The sequence below is a fragment of the Suricata suricatta genome, chromosome 12 (assembly GCF_006229205.1).
Source record: "Suricata suricatta isolate VVHF042 chromosome 12, meerkat_22Aug2017_6uvM2_HiC, whole genome shotgun sequence".
NCBI classification, from domain to species: domain Eukaryota; kingdom Metazoa; phylum Chordata; class Mammalia; order Carnivora; family Herpestidae; genus Suricata; species Suricata suricatta.
Window position 1 is genome coordinate 83,550,799 of NC_043711.1, and position 26,253 is coordinate 83,577,051.

Consider the following 26,253-nt stretch of genomic DNA (forward strand, 5'->3'; position numbering starts at 1 on the left):
CCTCGGGAGCCACACTCTGAAGAGGGCCTTTCTGAATCGCTGGCTCTCATTATCCAGACGATGGTGCAAGGTTGGCAAGATTCCTAGAGTGGTATTTTAGAATAACTTACGAAACAGGCCCCCAGGGAGAGAGTGGCCCGAAGCACCAGACTTGCAGAAACAACCCAGATGGGTGTGGTTCCCTGTTCTCGAGCACCTCGCAGGCTTTCAGGAGGTCCCACTGGGTCTGGCACTTAATGAGCAAATCAAACAATCACAACTCTGAGTCATAGTGGTTTAATCTGTAAAATGGGACCAATATCGCCTCCTTCACCCGGTTTTTGTGAGGAATAAATGGGCTGTTCTTTTATTTATTTATTTTTTTGAGTTTATTTATTTATTTTGGGAGAAAGTACAAGTGGGGAGGTGCAGAGAGAGGAGAGAATCCCAAGCAGGTTCTGCACTGTCAGTGCAGACCCCAGTGTGGGGCTTGAACCCACGAAGCTGTGAGACCATGATCTGAGCCAAAACCAAAAGTCAGAACTTTAATGGACTGAGCCACCCAGGCGCCCCATAAATAGGCTATTTTACGGCAAGTGCATGACTAAGTAGTAGTCGTTCAGTACATGCTGGATTCTAGAGCTTTCTCAGGCTGTGAAAGGGCAGGGGCTCTAGCAGAGGCCTGAAGACAAAAGAGGCCTGAAGCAGCGACCAGAGAAGTTCCCTCGGTCTGTCTCAGACCCTTTCTAGACCAAATGCTGGCCCTGAATGTGAACTTGGCCCTCTGGCCATGTCAGTGGAGTGTGGCTCTGAGATTTGGCCTCTTATTCCAGCTCACAGGAGACAAGATCCTCTCTTCACTATCCATACACAGATGAGCATTCTGGCAGGCAGATCACAAGAATGAGAATTTGGGCGTTCTATTTTGTAAAGGTGTCTGGGGTCTATACTAGACACTGTGCTGATGGGGCCTCCCTTCCCTCAACCTCCCGTGACCCTCCCATCCACCTTATCCCATTCAATTGTTCGAGACTTGTTCTCACTCCTGTTTCTGTAAGGGGCGGGGGGAGGAATTCCTACTCTACTTTCCTGGAGGGGAAGTGAGAGAGGACCACCCCCTCTTTTCTCTTCACTCACTCTTCCTCTCCAAGGAAGGATGGCTTATCTGACTGGGGGCCTAGAAGGAGGTGTGCTCCAATTTTCTGTTCTGCCTGGTCCTCTCTCTCTCTCTTTGATTCTGCTGTAGGCAAAAGTAGCATATTATTCATTCAACTGAATGGCAAACTTCCAGAGGAGGTTCTGCCCCCGTAATGGGGAGGGACAGGTCTGCTCTTTCTGGGGGTGGACATGAGTAGGTTTAGTTTTAGAAAATTAACAAACCCATTTGGCCAGAGAGTGAAAACTACATTCTCCAATCAGCTTGTCAGAAATACTGGTAAAACTACTGTTTTCATGTCTTTCTGTCTCTTAGGTCTTTAAAAAAATTTTTTATATGTTTATTTATTTTTGAAAGAGAGAATAAGCACGAGCAGGTGAGGGGACAGAGGATCTGATGCAGGCTCTGTATTGACAACAGATAGGTCAATATGGGGCTCGAACTCACAAAAGATGAGATCATGACCTAAGCCAAAGTTAGACACTCAACCGACTGAGCCATCCAGGCAGGCACTCCTGTCTCTTAGGTATTATTTCTCAATTCATTTTGAACTTGGGAGAGGAGGAAAAAGATATTATCTAATGACCTCTTAAGCCCCCAACATTATTGGTCTAGCCACCTCACCCTCCCATCCTATCCCATCCCCTCCTTTCCCTCTGTCCATCTAGTTCACCCAACATATATTTAATGCCTCCTTTAAACCAGCATTGTGGGCGCAAAGGTGAGTAAGACTCAGTCTCTGCCCTGGAGGAATTCATAGTTTAGTGGGGAAGGCAGATTCATAAATAATTATAAGCCACAGGTTAAGCCAAAGTATAAATGAAATGCTTTGGGGTTTACAGCTCACGACCCATTCTGGAACCTTAGAGGAACCGTGTCTCCACCCACACCCCCCTCCCCAACTAGGGTACAGCCCTGTGGCAGGCTTTTTCTCAGATGGTGACTGGGAGGTGAAGGAGCCATTTCAGGGCAGGAAGACATAAAATTAGGGAAGAAACAAGCTAGCACAGGCCTATGGTTCTGGTTCCCAACTGTGAAATCTTGCATGAGCCTCTCAGGACCTCAGCCTCCCATGTGTGAAGAAGGCAGGGCTGGAGGTTTCCAAGTCTCTTCTAGCACTTACATATTCCATCACTCCCGCCCCCCCCCCCCCATCATTGGTCAGTACTTGAAGACTCCCTTTCTAGGAATTCTCCATTCAGGATCTCTAGGACCTTTTCTCCTCTCAATAGACAGACGGTATATTTGTGTGTGGTAGGGGGAGGGGATGCCCTTGACCTGGGAAGGGTCTAGATCCTAGGCTCACCAGCAGGGCTCAAAGGAAGTCTCCTGGAAGCCACAGATGATTTGTGATGGCTGGCTAACACTGGGACAGGAGTGCATAGATCATGGCCAGGGCCCTGCGGTCTGGCTTACCCTCCCTAAGGCCAAACCAGTGGTGCAGAGGGCAAGGCATAGTGGGATTCTGTGGGAAGGCTAGAAATGGGCAGAACCAGGGCAACAAGTACAGGAGGGCTGCTCCCAAAGGAAGAGTTCAAACACTTTGAGACTCTCCACAAGCCCGCCAGCTCCCCTTCCTTTTCCCTTCACCCCAATGACCGATAAACTCCAGGTTCCTTGGGCGTCAAGACCAGCAAGAGCTGGTCCTTCCCCTCTCAGCCATCACCTCAGAAATCCCTCATCCCCATCTGTGCTCCAATCCCTGGTTACAGAAAAATGTTCCTTCCTCCAAAGCCAGGTCCTTGTTCTTAAGAACAGGCTTCCACTCGCAGAGAGATCTCGTAATTCCTAACATTCATGGGAAGTTTCCTACTCCACGGGGTGCTTTACATTTACTCAGGTTCCTCCTCACCCCCCAAGCACATCTTCAACATTTTCCTGTGTTGAAAATACCTTAGTTCTTACCATGCTCTCCTAACTCCTGCCCATGTTCTCTACATTTATTTTCAGCTAGGTCACTTACCAAGATACCCTTTGCAATGTCTGTATTCTCTCAAAAATCTTGTTCCTGGAATAGTCTAAAGCCCATAAGCCTCATTCACTTACTCCTTGGCCCCTGTTCTGCAGCATGAAGCATTAAAACCCTCCTCCTTCTGGAAGCTCTCTTCTCCTGGCTTCTACCCCAGCCTCTACTTCCTATGCTGGTTCTTGTTCTTCCTCCCCAACCCCAGCCCCTCAGAGTGCTTTCTCCCACACTGACCCCAGTTCCTAGTCAGCCCTCTACATTTCACCTCCAGGAGCTCCATCCATTCTCATGTTTTCAAGTGTCCCTTCTATACCCAAGACAAGGCCATAGCCCTTAGCCCCTCTATCCTAATCCTCTCCTGAGGTTCAGCCCCACCCTTTGCCCTTGCTCTCCCTGGGGCACCTTCCACCAGACCCACTCCCATATAGACATAACCAACACACACCAAAAGCCATGGGGCAGCGCTTGAAAGACAGGAGGCTGTTCAGCTTTGCTACTGAGTCACTTTGCACCAACTAGTGGCCTCTTCTCAGTGAACCTGTTCCCCTATGCATGATGTGGGCAATAATCTCTGCCCTGTCTATCCCACAGGATAATGTAGTTAGCACTTGGAAAAAACACAATACAGAGGATTCTTCTTTGTGAGCTTCCCTCTTCTGCTCGCATTGCCAGGAGAGCTCCAGGCTGCTTTCTTCAGGCCCCAAGTGCAGGGAGGCATCAAGTTCTGAGGATTTCTTCAAACTATATCTGGAGTTTGAATTTCCCTTTAAATTTTCAAGTTTATTTATTTTGAGAGAGAAGGAGTGCAAGCAGAGGAGGGGAGAGAGAATCCTGAGCAGGCTCCGTGCTGTCAGTGCAGGGCTCGATGCCATGAATGGTGAGACCATGACCTGAGCAGAAACCAGGAGTCGGATGCTCAACCGACTGAGCCACCCAGGTGCCCCTGAGCTTCCCTTTGAATTTCTACAATCACCCTCCAGGCCCTCATGCCTAGCTGGCTAGTTCCTGACTGAGCCAATTCACCTTGCATACCACCAAACGTCTCCATTCCCATCAGGTCACAGGCCTGAGAATGCCTGCCAGGTGATGCGTTATCCAGGCTGCCCCCCCTTCGTGGCCCCACCGAGCTCTCTGCTGCAACCTTAGAAAACCACTCAGCTGGCCCACTTGAGTCCGAAGAGCTTCCTGTTCCGTGCTTTCCCCTGGGCAACTCATCTCCTGTTTTATATCCCACCGACCTAAACTTTGCCCATCCTTACGTCCCGACTCCCTTCAAGGCTTTTCTGATGTCTAACCCCCTTGTTCTGACTTCTCCTGTTAGTATGTATGTGTTCACACAAACCCACATGGCTGGAATACTGCTTAAGGTTTCCTTTTGCTTTTTTAAATTGTAGCACAACTGCTCCTTTCCCAAACGCATTGGACTCAGGTCACAGAACCACCTGAGTCTGCATGCAGAGTAAATCTGGGCCTCCCTGAGCATCACGCAGTTTCTCGCAATGGTTAACAGGAGTTTAGCAACACTTACCTCACAGATTTGTCACTGAGGATTAAAAGTGGTAATAAGTGGGGCGCCTGGGTGGCTCAGTCAGTTAAGCGTCGGCTCAGGTCATGATCTCACGGTTCGTGGGTTTGAGCCCCGCGTCGGGCTCTGTGCTGACAGCTAGCTCAGAGCCTGGAGCCTGCTTCGGATTCTGTATCTCCCTCTCCCTCTGACCCTCCCCTATTCCCACTGTCTCTGTCTCTCAAAAATAAATAAAGAATATAAAAAATTTTTTTAAAGTGGTAACAAGTGAAAATACGAAGTAATGTCTGAGACAAAAACAGAACTGCAAAAGATACTGGCAGAATTTAGGCCTTGGCTTTAATCTCAGCTTGATGTAAGAAACAGCAATTATTTATGGTTCTCAAACTTTTAGGCAAAATTGAAATCCTAAGAGGTACTATTCACATCGTTCAGTTGTTTCTCATTTAAAACCCATATAATACGTTCTTCTCTGAAGAGTAAAGAAATAATTTACTTATTCTCATGAAAAAGTATACTTCCTTTTATGTGACAATGGAACCTATAATACCTTGACTCCCTTTTCTGCCTTTGGCTGCCAGGAAGCTCAGAGCAGGGTTCTATTCCCTGCAGATTTCCTCGCTGACCTGTGGGAGGCAGTGTGAGATGGGGAAGAACAAGGGCCCTGGGGTTGGAAGATGCGGAATGGGGCACCCTGGGCCCCTTCTTCCTCTGTCTAAGTGACCCTCCAGGTCTCTCTGAGCCTTAGTCCCCTCACCGGTGTAAAGGGGTAAGAACAATGAGGATCCCTATTTTACAGGATTGCTGTGAGAAAATGCATTAAAGCCACTTCATAAAGCACCCCCCAAATCCTACGAAAGTTGGTTATTAGCAGCACAGCTTTTCTTTTTCTTTTTCTTAAATTAAAAACAAAAAATTTTAAATGTTTTTATTTATTACTTAGACAGAGAGAAACAGAGCATGAGTGGGGGAGGGGCAGAGAGAGAGGGAGACACAGAATCTGAAGCAGCTCCAGGCTCTGAGCTGTCAGCACAGAGCCCAATGCGGGGCTCAAACCCACGAATGTGAGATCATGACCTGCGCAAAGTTGGACGCTTAACCGACTGAGCCACCCAGGCGCCACAGGTTTTCTTTTTCTTAACTGTTAAAAAAAATTTTTTTAATGTTTATTTTTGAGACAGAGCCACCCTACATTTTTAATTTTTTTTTAATTTTTAAATTTTAAAACATGTTTATTTTTGAGAGAGAGAGAGAGTGCCAACAGGGGAGGGACAGAGAAAGAGAGGGAAACACAGAATCTGAAACAGTCTCCAGGCTCTGAGCTGTCAGCACAGAGTCTGATGCGGGGCTGGAACTCGTGAACCACAAGATCATGACCTGAGCCAAAGGCAGATGCTTTACCGACTGAACCCCCAGGCACCACTTTAGTTTAGTTTAGTTTTTTTTTTTTTTTTGAGAGAGACTGAGCAGTGAGTGAGGGGAGAGGGGCAGAGGGAAAGAGAGAATCTTAAACTGGCTCCATGTTCAGGGTGGAGCCCAACTCAGGGCTCAGTCCCATGGCCTCGGGATCAAGGCCTGAGCCAAAATCAAGAGTCAGATGCTCAACCAACTGAGCCACGCAGGCCCCCTTAGAAGCACAGTTTTCTGACATGATTATTTCCCTTTCCCGCCTCCCAATACTTGCACCTTAACTTTTAAACTGTGTTCTAATTGTTCTGCAGTTTTATTAGAACTGTGTCTCTTAATTTGCTGTGATCCTTTCAGGAAGTATACAGAGTACAAATAAATGACAAAATTATTTCTAGACAGCATTCTCCCTGAGGACAAGAAACATCCTTAACTTGTTTTGTATAATAACAGTTTACAGTAGAAAAACATATAACTACAGGGGTGCCTGGCTGGCCCAGTCTGTAGAGTGTGCAACCCTTGGTCTCGGGGGTCATGAGTTCGAGCCCCATGTTGGATGGAGAGATTACTTTAAGAAAGAAGGAAGGAAGGAAAGAAAGAAAAGCATATGGCTATAGAAAGAACACTTAGTTCTCATCCTATGCAAAGGCCAACGGAGGTACTTTGTACTGAATTGTTAAAATAAGCTGAACTGTGAGTCAGAGAATGATCCAGAAAGGAACTTTTATTGAGCCTGTACTAATGACTGATGATCTAGTCATTCATTCCTTCTTTCATTTACCAAAGTTTATTCCAATGCCTACCATGAGCCAGGCACTCCTGGGGCTCTAGAAAAACAAAGGTGACTGGTTCAAACACAGTGCCCACTCTGAGGGAGCTCACAGAGCAGGATAAAGGGTGTGTATGTAAAAATTAATTTCAACCTTGTCAGACAAGGTAGGATGGGGGGTGAGAATTTAAGGATTTCTTTAGTCCAAAGAGGAAACAAGGATTCCAGGTAAAGGAAACATACAGGGTGGTCTCTTCAGGTGACCCCAAGTGGTTCCGTTTCCTCAGAGAAGAAATGAGTAAGAGACTCAGAAACAAACAGAAGTCAAATTAAGAAGCCTTGTGGCCTCCAGGAGCCTTGACTTTATCTTGAAGGGGTGGGGGTGAAAGATGCCGTCAGGAAGTGAGGGCTTCGGGACATAACTGACGTGATAGATCCAATTTGGCTCTTTAAAGCGCAGCCCCATATTACACGTTGCAGTGTTTGGTGATTACTCATCCTATGGAGACGGGACATGGCCCTGCAGGCCGGGACCATCTACTTCTGGAGGCATTCATAAACGGCCTGTATGAACACAGGCCAACTGGGATGCTGAGACAGGGAGTCAAGTTCTGGACCAGGGCAGGACTAAGTGACCTCTAAAGTTTCTTCTAAATCTGCAATTCCGTGATTCTCAAGCAAGCCCAGTAGCTGAACTGGTGCTGTGGGCTGGGATCTGTGGCTGGGATCTGTGGCTGGGAAGCCGCCCTGGACAGCAAATGGGTTAAGGCTCAAATAACTTTTATATATGAATTAATGTGTGGAGTTGGGAGCCAAAATCTGTTCCATTAATTTTTCCATCCATTCCAGGAGCAGTTAGGTACACACAGTAAAGTTTATTTTGGTGCATGGTATACTTCACTCCATTAAAAATAAATTAATCAGCAAATTCCTGCCTGGCTCAGCTCTGGTTTATGTAAATAGTGCCCAGCTGTAATGAGTTACAAGGTGTTATTATCTCACACACACAGAGGAGGCTTCACTCTAGAACTCCGCTCGCAACAAAAGCATCTTAAATAAACTCAGAGAAGGCGGTCTGATTTGTAATGTTTTCACAGAAGTGGGATATACCTCACCCATATAGAATTTCTTTATATGACTCATTTTATAGCAAGTTAAATGAAGGAAGTTTGATGGGGGAAGGAGGGGCAATATGGTTCCCCGCCCCCTTCCTTCGGTGCAAAGAAAATCCCCCAAGAGATGAATCATACTCAGGGAGGAGAGGGCTGACCCTCAAGTGCACAGACCAAGGTGGCTCTGTAGCACATGCTCAAGGAGCTAGAAAGCTGGGAGTGGGGCTGGGCTTGGGATGGTACAACTAAGCCAGAAAAAAGTACTCCTCTTCTCCCCCGTATCTCACATAAAGGAGCCAAGAGAGGAAAAGGCAGCATGCCCCTCACCCTGTTCCATGGGGAAGTGACAAAGGGGCTATGTTCTTGGGGCTTCTTTCCAAACGACTCAGGATGTGACAAGCCCCCTGGCCATCAGAAGCCTCTTGGGTCCCAGAGGATTGAGGCTGGCAGGCTACCCCTTGGCCAGAACAGTGACATCTCCATGAACTGGAGACAAGAGCAGCAGCAGAGATCCTCCTGACTCTCTTCCTATCCTGTCTCTGAGTGGGGTGACGCTCCTCAGCTTACAGCAAATGCCCTCTCAGGTAAGTTCCTAAAAAACCCTGGAATAAAGAGCCATGGCAGAGATATGTCTCTGTGTCTTTTAATGGCCAATTCAACCCCATGGCTCAAAACTGGAGGACAGAGTGTGGTTACCTGTCTTGACTCAGCAGCATTCCAAACTGCTCTTTGGCCATGGTGGGCCCTTGGTGGAAGTCCCCTGTACCCCCATCCCTCTGCAGCCTTTGGGAAAAGCTGTCAATCACACAGTTACTGGAAGGGATCAGGGGAGTGTGCACTGGAGAGCTCCTGCTCAGGGCTTCTCTTGAGGAAGAGGATGTCTCGGCAGAACTAAGGGTTCTCCCAGCACTGCACCCCACCGGATCAGACTCCTGGGCATACTAAAAGGAAAATCAATACAAATGGGGCCAGGTATTTGACAGATGCTGTTCAAAGGTCGGTTCAGGCCACTTTCTTCAGGGTTCTGGGCCAAACAAGCACCTCTCTTCTGGCAGTTCTTCGAAGTCAGCTGGCCAGCTGTTCAGAGGGACCAGTCCATCAAAGACCCTCATCGTTATAAGTTGGGGAATGGGGCTTCAGGACACTCTGAGGATTCTTCTCCACTAGAGGGCGCCAGCTCACCTCCCCTGTCAGAAGCAGATCCTCCCCATTCATGGAGTCCAGGTACTGGATCTGCAACAAGGAGAGCAAGAAAACAGGGCAGGGACAAGGACAGGAGAGACATGAGACAGCAGAAGGAATCAGCCTTCCAACGGAGAGGACGGGGAGGGGGGCCTGTCTGGGGTTCTGACAATGCCAGCTCCCAGGTCAGTGGGTCTCTGATCTTGCAGATTATTTCCTTAAAAAGGGTTGGAAGAAACTAGTCACTGGGGAAGCTCATTGGGAAGGCTTTCGACAATTCCCCATCACACTTCTAATAGACAAAACAGACACACAAGCCCTGACTTTCTGGACTGCAAGAACTTTCTAGGGAGGATGTGTTGGGAGAGACATGTCCTTGGGATGTGTGCATGGTGCGGTAAGTTTATCCGTCCACTCAGGGTAGTGATGTTACTCAAGGTGAGCCAGTTCTCTTCTCTGAGGTTTAAGTCCCCTTGTCTGAAAGAGGGAATAGTAACATGTACCCACACAGGACTTAAGAAAAGATTAAATGCTGTAACTGCTAGTCACTGGAACTTTTTCTGGGGCCTTGACCACATGATTAATGGGCTGCCATGCTTGCCAGTGGGCCCAGCTTCACCCACTATGGTGACTGGCAGAGTTTCTCTCTCTGAACAGCAATGTGGAGAAGGGACACCTGTGATGAAGAATGGGTGCAGCTGCAGGGAAGGCGGGGTTGGGCAGCTCCTCAAGAAGCAGGTGATCTAATGAGAGGCCAAGTCTCAGGTGATGAAAGTGGTCTCTGGAAAGATTCCCCACGCTGCTGCTAGTAAGGAGAACAGAGGAATGAGAAATACTTTCAAGCAGACAGGCAAAATTTAGAGTGGGAACTGGCTCACATGAGGAGTGAGCATTCAGAAAGGTGAGGCTCCACTGGGGGGTGAGAAGGCATTTGGGAGAAAAGGTGAAGGGACAGAGGCCTCATCTTAGGCTTTGGATCATCCTCCTCTTCCAAGAATTCCTTCATTCCTGTTGTTTCACCTTCAGGCTGCTGACCCTCAGACCCAACCTCAGTCTCTCACATATGCCTCAGGTCTAGATTTCTACACGTCATGCCGCTTTCCAGTACAAGGAGAGCAACTGACCCATTATCTGCCCTAAAATACACTCCTCTTTCCAACAACTCCATTTCTATGCCTAATGCAGCCACCCTGCCCATCTTCAGCATTGAAAATCTCAAGAAAACCTCTGACTGGGTCTTGGGCTACCCACCAGACCAACCAGGATCACGGCACAGGACTAATCCATTCAGGGCCCCTCCTGGTCTTTCCTGAGCTGCTAACTTATACTGAGTCTTATGTTTCTTTGGCCTTCCACAGCCTTTGTGTCTACCTATACCACATTACAGACTGACTCATTCCAGGGTTGGCCTTGTGCCAGACTGGCTTCCTCACCAAACCATAAGTTGGTTCGAGGGTAGGTCTGGGTCCTGTGAATCTCTGCTTTCTCAACAGAGTGCCTGGCACATTAGGTACTCAGAAGTTTTGCTGATACAAACAGATCCCCATGAAAGCTCCCTGCTTCCCTAAGAGCCCCATTTTCTATTGCCTGCCTCTCACTAGACAATATACAATTTCTTCTAGAGGCACTGGTGTGGTAACTCCTCCTTTTAGGGCCCTCAGAGAGGTCCCAGCTATGCCTTTGTTATGGCATCTGCCCCAAGCCCACCATGGCAGTTGGAAAAGTTGGGCTGGTCTCTCAAAAAACAGCATTTGCTTTGCCAATTGCTACTTCTGTCTGACAGCAAGTCCAGTCAACGGTGAGTCTCAAGAGTTCTCTGTGGGTGGAGCCCTCTGGCCACAGTGCCTTCTTCCAGCTCTAGCAGATTTGCAGAATGGTCAAACAGAAGTCCTGGCTTCTGGGGTTCTTTACCCTCTGGGTCTGAAGAGCCCCACTGTGTGGTTTTTCAAGTCATCAACAAGCTGCTCCTGCTGGCTTCTCCCCAAGAGCGAGGGTCTGGCCTCCCCCTCCCTGGTTGTTGAAGACTTAAAGGCCATGAACACAGGTGAATAAGAGAATAACTGTGGGGTGAGGCCCCTTCAGCTCCAGAGGCCAAGCCCATGAAGCAGAGATGTGACTCATGGGACAGCCTGAGCTGATGAGCTGTCTGGAGCAGCTAAGGCCTCTAGTGGCTACATGAATCACCAGCTTGGGGTTCTAGGCCAGTTGTGCAGGCTGACTCACTGGGAGACCCTGCAAAAGCCTCTATGTTCCTCTTCTCTGCCATTTGGCTCACTCATCTATAAAGTATGGATTTCCCATCAATACAGGATCGAGGGGCAGAGACATCAAGAAGTGAAGTAGCCATAGTTTCAAGAAAAAAATGTAGTGAAGCAGACCTCACTCTGGAGTTTTCTCTTAGAAGCTCTAGTGTCAGGGAGTCCTGGGGAAGGGGGATGGGGAATGAAGGAGGAGGATGCGGCTTGATTGTGGATAGAGGCTTAGGGTTGTTTGAGGAATTCTGCCTGGAGCCCACTTCTGCTAGAAATGAGGAAAAGGAAACATGAAACTTGGAGTTTCAATGTGGGCACAGAGGGGGCCACAGTGGGTGACCACACTGTACCCCATTCCCATATCCTATAGGACGGTGCGTACCCAGTGTCTCCCACTGCACTGGGCACACAACAGACAATCAAATGTGTAGTGAATGAACGCCTGAAAGTGTTTGAAAGCAGGAGATTACTCAGTGCCTTTTCTTCTTTATCCCATTCCCCACCCCCTGCCGAGCTCATGATTGGATACACAGAAGTTCTCTATCAGTGCCTGCTGCGGACATGATGTGATCAGAATTCCCTCAGACTGGCCTCTCGGAACTCGTGATCCCCTCAAAGTCCAGCATCTACAGACCTCAGGAAGGACCTGCTTTCCATTAGCCTCTGGAAGAGGTGGAGGGCCGCTCACCTGTTTCCTCACGTACTCCACCAATAATTCAAGCTGTCGAGGATCTTCACATTTCTGGTTGAAGAAGGTTCTCCAGAGTGCAGCAGCTAGTCCATGGTCATCTGAAAGGATCCCCTGGAACACAGAGGACAACTGGTCTCCCGGGGGAACGGCAGAGCCACGATACAAAAGCTGGGGATATTGTAAGTATGATGGCAAGCACAGCATCGGCTTGAAAGGACCTTACAGATACCACAAAAAGGCCTTGTGGACCTTATATACACCACAGGAAAGAACAGGGCAACTACACACTAGAGCTGGAGGAGGTCTTGAGAGAGCATCTGGTCCAACCTTCCATTTCATGCAGAGGAAGGACACGGGAGCCAGAGGGGCCAAGTGCCTGGCTAAGATTGATGCAGAGATGGCGTTCATGTCTGGTCGCCTTCCTAGGCTACAGTTTCCTCTACTTTCCTGCACTGTACTTGACCCAGCAATACCTGTGAGGCCAAGAAGATTAATGGTGGTGCATTGTTCCCACTACCGTCCACAAGAAACAGGCACAGAGTATCCTGAGGGGGGTATTTCTCCCCAGAAACAGAGGTGGGCATACACTGCACCTTCTCTTCTAGTCCAAGGGCACACATCTGCAAGGCAGCTGGCTCTCTGGGGAAGGAAACCAGGCACCTGGGCCTCACTGTCCCCCATCTTGGGTTGGTCATGGTGGTCCTGCCTCTCCTCAAGTAGAGGAACAGACTGTTCAGCAGGACTACCATGGGCCACAGAGGGAATGCTCAGAGCCTGAGTGCATGTGTGCCTAACACTGTCGAAGGGGGCTCTGTTGGGAAGTCCAAATACCAGAGACTAATTGGCACTTGGGTCGTGGACTAGGGCCATTTTCTAGCTTGGACCTCTAAGGGAAAGAGATGGGAGGGTCCTGCTTCTTGGGGTTAGGGTGACTGAAGGGTGACAAGAAGTTGCCCTGTTCAGATGCCAGGGTAATGTGGAACCAGACAAAGCACTGGCTGGGATTTATAAGTCAGAAGGCCGGATCAAGTCCTGGCTCTGCTACTACCAAGCTCAGAGATGGTGGGCAATTCAATACACCTGAGTCTCAACTTGCTTGTCTATTAAATGGAGATGAAAATGCTTGCCCTAGGTATGGCATCTTTGCGTTATAAAAGGGAGATCGTATAAAGGTACTTTGTTAAATGTAGCATGTCAGATACCAAGACCAGTAGCTTGCTTTGGGTAGACAGCTGTGGATACAGTTGAAACAAGAGTGAGATCTAGGGATCAGACCACCTAGGTTCAAACAGCATCTCTGTCACTTGATAGCTGTGTGGCCCTTAAAAGCCAGCCCCCCCTGAGCCTCAGCTTCTCATGAGCCGAACAAACACAGTTAAGACCTAGCCAATAACGTTGTGAGAATTTGGAGATAATGGTCATGAAAGGCTCTGTAAATGGCAGATCACTGCACAAAGACCCCAGACCATATATTCAATGTGATGTTGTGGGCTGGCCTCTGGGAAATGGTGGCATATGAGGTCTGACTTCAGGCTGCTGCCAAGAAGCGACAAGTCCATTATGGGGTGCTGACAGTTTGGTGGGAAAACATTCCACCTGTTCCAAATGCTCCCTGCTAAACATCCCTACCATGCCACAGCTTAAGAGACTGTGCTGGCACAATGGCTGAGTCAGGAAAACCAGCTTCGTCTGGCAGATGGGGACAGAGCCCAAGGACAAGCTCAGGCACATCACCGTTCTCCAAGCTACTTGCTAAAACAACAGCCTGCCTGTGTCTGCAGTGCCCTGGGCACATGCCGGAGTGTTGCTGGCAGTGACCTACATGTGCTACATGGGAAGGAACAGGCGTGGGAACAGGTGTCATGAGGACTTAAGAAAATGAGCAGAGAGCACAGGACAGCGAAAGCTCTGGGAGCCATGGCCCGCTGCAAACAGGCACCCTTGGCAATGGGTGAGATGGCTGGGAAGGGGTGCATCCATAATCAGTCAGAAAGAAAAGGATGACTCAGGACTGTTAATCTAACAGTGATAACAACTTGACTGTTCCAGACTGTCAGAGTTCCTTCACACAGCTGGCTCCTACTGCCTATATATATCAAGAAGAACAGATATTATTATCCCCATTTGAAAGATATATACATAGAGGCTTACAGGTTATCTAGCTAAATGGTGATAGACTTAGGACCAGAACACACTGGTGAAGTCAAGGTATGGCGCCTGACTAACTGTGGTTAGGACGCAGTACCTGGCACAGAGTGGGAGTGCAATAAAAATGGCTGAATAAATCAATAAACCCAACTTCAGCCTTCATTCCACCAAACCGCCAGTAATTACATCAGAGAAAAAGCAGGAAAGGAAAAAGGGTGCTTGGCAGCCAAATATTAGTTTGCATAGCAATCTTCCCACAGTCTACTAGGGGGCCTACTTATTTTCCCTCGCAACCCAAAAAGCAGCATCCTTCAGAGATTAAGACACTTAGGCCTAAAGTAATTGAGAGGAAGCCTGTGTCTCGAGGGCCCCAGTTACGACTTAGGGTTTGGAATGGCAGTCTCACTCAGAGAGGACTGACTGTGTCACCACTACGTGCTTAGCATGATGCTGAGAAACAGAACCACAGCAAAATGGTCTCAGCCCACAGGCAGCCTGGAATCTGGTTGGAGGGACGAAGCTAGAGCACACCAAACAGCCGCACAGGATTAAATCCTGGAAAATGAACAACCACCACTCTGTAGAGCGAGACTCTAACATATACTCCATATATGGCTGGCTTCTCATTATTCAGTCTTAGCTTCTAGGACAGTCTATTTGTAATGAGATACTTATTTGCTTGTTTACTTGTTTACTGTCTCTCTCCCCTTAGAAGGTAAGGTCCAATGGGAAAGAACCATATCATGTTTGTTTTATTCACCGACATATTCCCAGCACATCCCATATGGTAACATTTAATATATACCTGTTGATGGATGGATGGATGGATGGATGGATGGATGGATGGATGAATGGATGGATAATGTTGAAATTCAAAGTAAACAAACATAGATCTAGAGAAGTCCGGGAAAGCTTTGTGGCAAAAGAGGCCTTTAAGAATAGAGAACATTTGGGGAACTGCAGGACATTCTAAGCAAAAGATTGTATATTTGTTCACTGAATATTTACAGAGAGAGTATCTACAAGGTACCAGGCCTTGAATCAGGTCCTCAGGCCCAAAGGTGACAGACTTGGCTACTGCCCTCCACACCTAATTGTCCAAAAGTCTCACTCAAGCACAGCATGTCTGTGGGGCAGTGCAGCAAATGGCCTCACTTGGAAAGGTTATACACTAGAAAGCATAGGAGATAACAGTGGATAGGACATGTCACGTTGGGGACCACTGACAGAAGGCCTGGAAGTTCCATGGAGGAATTTGGACCTAATAGATTAGAAAACAGGAAAGTTCTAAAAGTGGCCAGGGTTGGGGCACCACCCAAGCAACATTCTATGAAAAGGGTGCTATAGAATAGCACTGATCAATGGAACTTTCCGTAATGTTGGACATGTTCTGTCCAGCAGAGCAGCCACCAACCACATAAAGTTATTGAGAACCTGAAATGTAACCAGTGGGACTGAATTTTCTATTTTATTTAAGGAATTTAAATCATAAGAGCTGCATGTGGCTAATCCTGGACAGCACAGCTCTAGAACCCATAATTCACAGGGTGATCTGGAGAGGGCGTCACCATGTCAGCTGCCACTTCTGTGCCATGCAGAATCCAGGCATCACCCTGGACTTGCTGAGTCAGAATCTGAATTTTACCTAGGTGATTTGCATGCACATTAAAATTACCTGGGGAACCTTCACAACAGATGCCCACCTAGAGCAGTTAAATTAGAACTTTGGGGAGATAGGGCCCAAACAATGGTATTTCTAAAAAGTGTCCCAGGTAATAGTATATTTCCTAAACTTTCCCACTCTAAAGAGTCACCTTGGTGTGCTTGCTAAAATACCAGACCTCACTCCTATTAAACTGGAACCTTCAGAGAGGTGCTCAAGAATGTGGTCTGAAGAGCTCCCCAAGTGACTCTTGTGATCAGGCATGTCTGTAAGACGGCTCTGCCAGGATGGACTGGGATAGGAGGGACAGAAAAGAGACACAATTCAAAACACCTTTATTAATACTGGTGTAAGGAATCAACTGAGCCACATGCAATGAAGACCTCAAACAAATGCTAACTTATAGAAAGTTATATTTCGTCAATTCTAAGTCTCATTCTTCTATACACTGTAAGCTTTTTGAAGTCAGAATGTAACTAATTTAACAATTAATGTGTAGGGGCACCTGGATGGCTCAGTCAGTTAAGCGTCTGATTTAGCTCAGGTCAAGATCTCACGGTTCATGGGTTTGAGCCCTGTGTCGGGCTCTATGTTGACAGCTCAGAGCCTGGAGCTGCTTCGGATTCTGTGTCTCCCTCTCTCTCAGCACCTCCCCCGCTCACACTCTGTCTCTCTCTCTTTCTAAAAAAATAAACATAAACAAAATTAATGTGTAGATCTAAGCAGTGTTTCTCAACTCCTATCCCACTCCTGCAGGCTCAAGTTCAATCAATGGTATGTGGGGTATGGAACGGTTCAATGTGTGGTATGCAATCTAAATTTCTCTCTGATAACTGAAGATATCTGGTGGACTGAGATCGGGATCTTAGGCAAATTTCCTATTTGTTTTTGTAAGCTTATCTCCTGGCTTTAATTATCTTCAGGCTGATAACATTTCTTCCAGCCTGAACTCCAGTTTCCTATTTTCATCCTTTATGCATTTTCTCCCTTCCTCATTCTTCCCCTACCACATGCCAAGTGCCATGCTACCAGGCAGCAGAAATGCAAGCACATTAGTAGAGACTGCCACTACCCAGGGGACCCCACCAGCCAGGATGACAGGTAACACTAATGTAGCAAATGCAGGGGTCCAGGGCAGGTGGAAGGAGCCAAGCCTGGGGAGGGTCCAGGACTGTTTTCCATAAAGAAGATGCTTGCATTCAATCTGGAGGTCACCACAAAACAAGCATAAAAGCACATGTTTTGTTAAACACGAGGTATGATGAACCCTGGCAATGTGCATATCGGTGTGCATTACACCATTCTTTCATCTTTTGGATGTGTTTGAAATTTCCATAGTAACAGCTGGGGGGAAAAGATGAGACATGTGCTCTAACATGGATGAAGCTTGAGGGTATTACACTAAGTGAAATAAGCCAGGAGCAAAAGAATAAAATTTGTATAATTCCACTTTCATCAGGTCCTCAAGAGAATTCAAATTCATAGAGCAAGAAAGCAGGTGGTGGTGGTTACTAGGGCCTAGGAGGAGGCTGAGGGAACAGTAAGGGTTTTAATGGGGACAGAACTACAGTTTGGGAAGATGGAAAAGTTCTAGAAATGAATGGTGTTGATTGTTGCTCAACAATGTGAGTGTACTTAAGGCCACTGACATGTGCACTTAAAAATGGTATATTTAATAAGACAGATCTAAATGTTCTGATGTGGACATATGTCAAAGATACACTGAAAAATGCGAGGTGTATGATAGTGTATGTAGTGTAACTTCCATATGTGTAAAGAAAATAAATATATAAGTGCTTGTGTATGGAAAGATAACATCTGGAAGGACACTCAATAAACTATTAAACAATAGTTTAATAAACAATAAACCCAAAGTTTTCCTCTGGGGCAGGGAATTGAAAGGGGTCTCCTATTTTCTACTTCAACCACTTATCTACAGTTTTATGAGTTTCTGATATAGTTTATATTGCTTTTACTTTTTTTTTAAGGTTTTATTTATTTTTGAGAGAAAAAGAGAAAGAGCGTGAACAAGAGTGAGAAAGAGGGAGACACAGAATCCAAAGCAGTCTCCAGGCTCCGAGCTGTCAGCACAGAGCCTGATGCAGGGCTCAACTTCACAAGTTGTGAGACCATGATTTGCCAAAGTCAGTCGCTTCACTGATTGAGCCACCCATGCACCCTAAATATTGCTTTTATAATTAAAGTTAAAAGAGAGTGTGATATGTCTGGCAGACCATGCTGTTTACATGTGTATGTCTTCCTGGCTGCGAGAGTGACTGATTTGGCCTTTGTCCCTACATCCCATGAGGACTGAAGAAATGCTACGAGTTGAATGATTAGACCATATTCTATAGTGCTCCCTTTTCCAAGCACTAGGCAAACTGCTGGGCAGAGTCATTCCTGTTGCCAAGCCAATGAAGATGGGGAAATACTAAGCCATAATGGTGGGTAGTGATGATTATCCCCGCCGAAGGTTTCCTCAGAGTTTCTCTTCAAAAGTCTTTGTTGGGGGAAGCCCGTGTTCTGCTTAAGGCTTGGCAAATGATCTTACCTCATCATATCCCAAGATGGCTGCATAGAAATTGTTTGTCATAAGGATCATGTTCTTCTTCAGGATATAAGAATTAACCTACAGAAACAAAATAACAAAAACAAAAGTATGAAAAAAGGGGGGAAAACAAAAAATATGATTTTTGCCTCTTAACTATCATAGACTCTTAGTAAAACAGAGAGGGCCCCTAACAGGTTGAACTGCTAGTCCATCCTCATTTCCCTGATCTGTCTAGATTCCCCCAAATCTGACAGCTTCTTTTAGATTTTGATCCCAAAAATTACACAAAGCAGTAGGTCACTTTAGTGAGCTGAGCCACAAGTACGTTTCAGGCTTTTGCTAGACCCTATGAACACCAAGTATAAGAAATGTTTCTAAGCTGGAGGAGCACATGGTCCAGTATGGGAAAACAGGTATGTAAAAAACAATTAAACCGTAATATGTATATGTTACCTCAAATTCTATTCCAGAAGTGGTGAGCAACAAATGAATTTTAGTACAAATGATCTCTGCTCTGGGAGTAGGAGAAAAGTTCTCCAGGAGATAAGACTTACATGGACCACGAAAGACAGAGTACCTTCTAGACAGAGGAAACATGGTGTGCAAAGGTGCAGAGGAAGGGAAGGAAATGCCTGGGGAGTGCCAGGGAAGGCAAATGGGAAGAACACCGGAGGGGTACAGTGGAACCAGGTTAGGAGATGGCTAAGGGCTACTGAAAGGAGCTTGTGGTGGTGAGAGACAGAAGGAAGTTGTCAGAGGTGCGAAGAGGAGGGAGAGGCAGGGCCATGAGACAGGAGGAGAAAGGAGAGCCTCTGAGGCTGTGGAGAGGAGGCAAGAACAAGTTGGGTTGAAGTAATAAGACTGTTAATCTTAAGAGATTGCTTTGAAATACAATTGCAGTGAGACCACTGACACTCAGGAAGAACAGCCAGGTGGACCCTCGGAGTCTAAACTACAGTTCACCAAATGTCTTCAGTAGGGTAAAAACCCTGACGCCCCAGACCCCTAGGAATATGCTTGAGCAGGGTCCCTGTCTCATTCCTCGCTGGGACACCAGCAGAAAGCCTGGTGTAATGTGCAGTACGCACTGAGTATTTAAACGGACAGGTTTTAGAAACAACCAAAAGTTATATGGAACTTTACATGGAAAGTAAGGTTTGTGCTTAACAATCCTGACCATTTACTGAGCACCTGGTATGGGCCACATGCTGTTTGGACATCATCTCCTCTAACTGACACTGGAACTCGGGGGAGGTGTGCTATAGTCACATTTTTCTGGACACAGAAAACTGAGCCTCAGGCAGGTAAAGTGACTAGCCCAAGGTCCCACAGCAAATTAATGATAAAGCTGAGATGAGCATCCAGGTCGGTTTGAATCCAAAGTCCATGTGCCTTACACTTCATCAGGTGCCTACATTCAGGATGATTTTATTTTAGATCATTAAATCAAAGATTAAATTCTGTGGTTCATAATTGGTTTCTGAAGAAGAGCAGAAAGGAGTAGTGAAAGGACCTGGGTTTAGTCAGACAACCTGGGTTTGAGTTCTAATTCTGCTATATTCATAGGATGTCATCTTGGGCAAATCCATTAACCTTTCTGAGTCTATTTCCTTGCCTGTCAAATGCCCTACACATATCACTGGTTTAAATAGCAAATGAATTAGCATGTATTCATTCATTAACTCAACAATGTATGCTGATAGCCTCAGTAAGCTGTAAAGTGCTCAGCCAATGCAATGAATTATCAGTAATACCTTCTGGTTTGTTTACAGAAAACTAAAACCAATTCCAATAGTCAGGGATAATTTTCAGAAAGGAAGAGAGAATAGTGAAGCTCAAGACTGGAAAATGTGAGATTGGATCCCCCCTACCTTCCACCCAAGCCAAATCAGACCTCCAGCCTTCATGTTCCCAGAGCTCTCTGTCCACACTCCCCTTCCTGGAGGCACAGTACAGTTTAGAGCTGCTTATGTGCCTGTCTCTCCCACTAGTCTGTGAGGTACTCAAAGGTCATAAGAAATTCCATCTGATTAATCTTGGCACCCTTGACACCTAGTCCAGGGCCTGGCCCAGAACAGGGTTTACAACTGGCAGGCGGAAGACTGCATCCTTACAAGGCCCTGAGCACCACGCATAGCAGGTTCTGTCCAATAACATGCTTTTGTTTTCCTTTTTTTGCTGCTTGAGTACCTGCAGGTTTCTGAAACTTCAAAAATAAACTGCCTAACCTCTCACTGCACCATCTTCCAGAATGGGCTGAGGCAAAAGGAAAAGTCCAGAAATAAGCCAGAGCTACAGTTAGTTTCTTTTGAAATGTGAGGATGGGACTACAACCCAGACCTTTTGATATGCATTTTGGGGCTCTCCCTACTCCAAGTTATTCTCCTAATCGTGCAGGAAAACTCAGAGCCACAGACAGACATCAGAGACGTCAAACACAAAGGCATCTCTCAGAGGCAAACATTCACCAAACCAGCAGAGCTGGTTTATGTGTTGCATGTAACTAGTAAGCTGTAGAGCTGTAAGGCCCTTCAGAGATCACCTAGCTGGATTCTTCTGAGGCAAGAGTGAACTGACACCCAAAAAGGGGTAGGGACTTGTCTGAGGTCACACACATAAAATTACTGTCAGAGACAGGATTAGAACCTGATTTCTAGATGAGTGCTTTACCTACTTCACCATCTGTAGGGCATTTCCAGGGATCACCAACACATTAATCTGCAAACCTCAGTTTCCAGCAAGGTCCAGTTATATACAAACACACTTTCTCCTCCTGGGATGCACCTGCATTCTGGCTGGCTCCAGGAAGAATGGAGAGCCAGACGAGAATTCCCTATCAGCAAGGCTCTGCTACCTCTGGTCCCATATGCTAACTCCAGTGACCTATATGTAAGCTGCCTCTCCCTGTCCCCTCTGCCTGAGAGATGGCAAACAGCCATAGCTAGGAATGGCTTTCTGATATCATCACCCAGGCTGGATTAGATCATGAAAAGGGGCCTTCCTGGAAGAGGGTGGAAGCTGCATCAGTGCAGACACATGATCTGCAGGCAACAGGTGAGGGTGAGTGAGAACAGCTTCCTGAACTACTGGACTCACCCCAACGGGCCCTTCTAACCAGTCCACCAGCCACAGGGAGCTGGATATTCCCTCCAGTGATCCTCTGTTGGGATTTTATTCCCTCACCAAAGCTTTTGTTTGTTGGTGTGCAGGCTGTGTCCCCAGGGCCAGATGATTCTGCAGGGAGCGCCCTACCTGTGATGAATACACAGATAGGACAAACCAAATGAGAAACTCCTCCCAAATAGCACTGGGCTGTTCTCTTAGTAAACTCTTATCCTTTTCATAATGCTTTGCTTTTCATAAAAAACCCATACATACAGCATCACCACAAGGAAAAGGTTCCTTTTATATCAGTTACTCATATTTTCCCATTTATTTAAGCTATTAAAATTCATGCAGATATTTTATAAGCCATCAGGATTTGGTGACTGGTATTACTGAATGTTTAATAATAAACTAAACAGAAGAAATCAGAGGGTTAAATGATGACTGCAATTCCTGTAATGACTTAATTAAATTTTTATTGAGTACATAAACTATGATGTCATTTCTAGCCAACCATGGGTCTGCTTTCCCAGCATGTCAGAGGGTGGGAGCACTCAATAGGAGGCGAGGCTAAATGAGCAGCAAGTCTCAGCTGAAATGGGGAGGGGAGCAAGGCTCATGTAACACACTCAATAAATTATCCGTTCATTTTTAAACAAAGTCCATGAGTTATAATATATTTGCCATGCACTTTTTATGACATAATAAAAATGTTACCTTAAGGATTACTTAACACATACTACAAATGTTATAGCAGAGGCAGGCACAAGGGGCAAAGAAAACAAACACGAGCAGGCCAGGGACGGGTCCTGGAGTTTACGTCCCAGGGGGAACAGCATAGTATATTAAAAGGGGGAATGCCAAAAGGTTGGGGGGTGGGGAGATGCAAGAGTTCAGGGTTACTAATCAGCAGATTAATGAGTGAGACAACCAACAGGGAACACAAGTAAAACAATAATGAATCTTGCAAGGCACATGTTTAATTAATACAGTATTCTCGAGGAGGAATATTAGCTTTAAAGAGATGCCAGTTCATTTGAGGCCAATTCACTGCCCTCTTTCCCCTTTTTGCTGTTGCTGCTCTTAAACACATTTACGTGACTGCTTGACAGAGGAACCAGATTGTGTGGATGGAGGGGGTGATGGAGGATCAGGTTAAACTCCTCCATGAGCTCTACAAGGTTCTTTGTGATCTGGTTCTTGGTCATCTTTCCTGCCTCACCTCCTCCCACCTCCTCACTTTCAGCTCACCTTTCAGTCCGAGTAAACGAGGTGCTATTTCCACAAACAGGCCTTGCTCTCTTAAGCATACTGCTGCTGGGAATCTTTCTGCCTTTTTAATCTACGGGGATGCTAACTCTTTATCATCTAAGACATAGTTTATAAATTATACCTTCTGCAAAGCCTCCTCTCTCCCCTGTCTATGGTACCACAAAAATTCCAGAAAAAGGTCCCATCACTCCCTGTTTACCATGTGCTAAGAACTATGCTAAAAGCTCCATGTATTTGAGCTCATTTAATCCTTCCCAGGGACTAATTCTGTGAGACAGGTACTGTTACTATCCTCACTTTAGAGAAGAGGAAACTGACATTTGGGAAGCTAGGAAACAGTGGTTCAAGATTAGAACACACAGGAGTCTGACTCCAATGCTTATCTATATTGGAACAAACACAAAAAAATAATGTAGCCGCCCCTTCATGTACCTAAAACTTAGCTTATCTGTAGAGGCAGGGCTAAGAACAGCTAATATGGTCTTGGGTAAACACAACTCAGAGATTCCCAATTCCAATGGTGGCCAGAGATGTGTTACCGAATGGGTCATCAGTGGCCAATCACTGATATCCATCAGACAGACATCACTAGTAAGGTAAGCTTCGCTTCTAGGAAAACTGGAGGGACCAATGGTATGCCTGTGGTGTGAGAGGACAGAATGGAGGAAGGCTGGTATGGACAACACGAGAACTGATGCACAGGAAAGAACAGCTTTGCAGCTACAGGCTTGAGACAAAGCTGCTAACAGTAACAGGATAATACGAATTTGTTGGAACGGGGAAGCCTAGCTGGTGGAGCATGTGACTCTTGATCTTGGGGTTGTGAGTTCAAGACCCACACTGGGCATAGAGATTACTTATATAATAAAATTTTAAAACAAAAACAAAATATGTTGAAATGAATGAATGATAAAAGGGGGCTAGAGTTGGTGACTAAAGCATAAGAAATATACCAAATTCATCATAAAGCTACAACACAGTACAAAAGATTGCAGGTCAGGTCTTTCTAGCAGTCAGAAATGCCATCGGCAATGCCTTCCATGGGCTGCAGTGACTGCATGGCAATAGGCTAATGTGCACTGATCATCAGCCAGTCTATTAAATTTAATGTTAGGAATGAGCTCACTGTGCAATATTATGTGAAACACACAGAAACGGGTGAGAGTAGACAGAAAGAGAGAAAGGGGATTTGGAAAGACCAAATACATGGGTGCAGATAACTCACTTATTTGCATTATGACTAAATGATCTACGAAGGCTCTTTTAGCAATGACCACAAAATGCAACAAATAAAGTTCTGTGTGTGTGTGTGTGTGTGTGTGTGTGTGTGCATGCGCATTAGGCAGACCCAGAGAAAACTGTATTAGTACCAAGAAGAAAAGGAAAAATAATAAAACATGAAAAGACGGACAGTTTCAATGTCTTCCTCCCTCTTTAGAAAATAATATGAACATCTGAGTAAAGCATATTTCAGCTGTGATGAAAAGCCAACCCAAAACAGGAGATAATCCTTACATCTCATTTTAATAAATCATTTCAAACTTTTAATGGCACAGGGAAGCTTGCTACATCGAAATGTCTTTTTTTTAATTATTTATTTATTGGGACACCTGGGTGGCTCAGTTGGTTAAGCAGTCGACTATTGATTTCAGCTCAGGTCATGGGATCAAGCCCCGTGTTGAGCTCCGTGTTGAGTGTGGAGCCTGCTTAAGATTCTCTCTCCCCCTCTGCCCCTTCCCCATTCTCACATGCTCTGTCTCTAAATACATATATACATCCATACATAATCTATTTACTTATTTATTTAAAAAATCCCAGTCTTGCAGCTTGGAATCTGCATATTCATGATCAGTATGGCTGATCATATCTTTAAAAATGAGGTATGTGGTTTGGCAGGCATACCTGCTGAACCACTGGCTTTAATTTCTGAATGGTTATAAAGTACAGGAGTCTTTTCCTCAGGCTTGGAAAATAGCAAAGCAAGAGCCAGCCGTCCTAGAAAATTAGTCATTTACCCACTTGACGAGGCATTCAAACACCTCAGTAAGTCTGTAACCACGTTGAAAAAAGCTGACAAGGGACATTATGGTCCTAGGAAGATCAGACTACCCACACTGATCGAGTTTGTTCCTATGTCAGGATATACAGATTAGAGGAAGATAGCAGCTATGATCTACCCTGATTTCTGAAGTTTTTAACTGCATCCCACATGACAAGTCTCATGCATACTCCAGTTATAGGGGTTTTATTAACATTGGCGTGAATGAGTCACGTTTAACAATAGCATTGACAGCACAAAATCCTAAAGGAAATAATTCTGGGTGTCTCCACTGAAAATCTGTACTGATAATAATTATGATAGTGGCGGTGGTAGCAATGAGCATCCATTACTGATTTGATAATGTGTTCATTCATACCATCTTATTTGTGCCTTACAATCATAACTTTGCCCTTCTAGGAGCTCACAGCTCCTAGATTCTATAAACAAGAAAACAAAAGTTCAAAAATGTTAAATGACTTGCCCCAAAGTCACACCCTGCTTTTGACAGTGCTAGGATTTTTATTTCAGACAGCTGGTCCCTAAACCTAGTGTCGTCTCTAAAATGTCACACATTTCTGCTTCTGATGAATCATATCAGAAATGGAGAAATCACACAAGCAAAAAAGTTTAAATTGCTAATATCGGTACCTTGAAAAACAAGAATAAAATGCAAACAACTATAAATTATTGAAACGTTATCCTAGAAACAAGACATGATTCAACAAGGTCAAATACACAGTAGCATGTCTAGAACAAAATAATAATAAATAACAGGATGAAGAAAGAGTTTGACTACATATATAGTCATAACTAAAGTCCCAGAGCAGATCTCTGATCATGAACTGATATATGAGAAATTTTTAAAGTGACATGGACATATGAAAAGGAATTCCATATATAAAGGTCAAAAAGTTTTCTTTCTTCTATTACTGTCATAGTCAAGAGTCTGTGTTTTAGCCACCATACTTAAGAATAAACATGGAGAAACCAGAGAAATTTCAATGAAGAATATCAGATAGGTATGGTCACACTGGGTTGCCATTGGTCACAAGCCTGGGCATTCATGATTCTATGGATGAAAGAAACCCCAGAAGCTGTACCTTCACTTGGCCTGTTGCTTCCATCATCAGTCTCAATGGATCAGCAGATCTTGGAAGTACAATACTAATACTGCCTGAGGTGAATATCACTCACTCTCTACATCCTTTCCTTAGGGCCCAGAACTACCTCTCCCCAAATCCATAAGAGTTGGCAGGCTGCTAACCCTAGAAACCTGTCCCTTCATCACAGAGATGGGCAGAGGAGGCCCAGTCAATCTAATCTGACTCTTGCTTCTGAGCAGAGATAACCAAAGATAAAAGGCAGCTAAAGTTGGATCATCCCAAAGAGATTGTACTAAATTCCTTTCAGTAATACTATAATCCCTGAGCTTCC

The 26,253-nt window shown here is 45.6% G+C and overlaps 1 protein-coding gene across 2 annotated transcripts in view; it reads right to left on the reverse strand.

Annotated features, from left to right (window-relative positions):
* Positions 1–6,738: 6,738 nt before the first annotated feature.
* The window catches only part of LOC115274034 (ubiquinol-cytochrome-c reductase complex assembly factor 1), a 102,218-nt gene continuing 82,703 nt past the window's right edge, over positions 6,739–26,253 (reverse strand). For both annotated transcript variants that reach the window (XM_029917402.1, XM_029917401.1), the window contains exons 8-10: positions 18,402–18,479; positions 12,037–12,150; positions 6,739–9,147 (exon numbers count right to left, since the gene is read on the reverse strand). In XM_029917402.1, the coding sequence (XP_029773262.1) occupies positions 9,013–9,147; positions 12,037–12,150; positions 18,402–18,479 (327 nt within the window). In that variant the 3' untranslated portion in view covers positions 6,739–9,012. The remainder of the gene's footprint in view (positions 9,148–12,036; positions 12,151–18,401; positions 18,480–26,253) is intronic.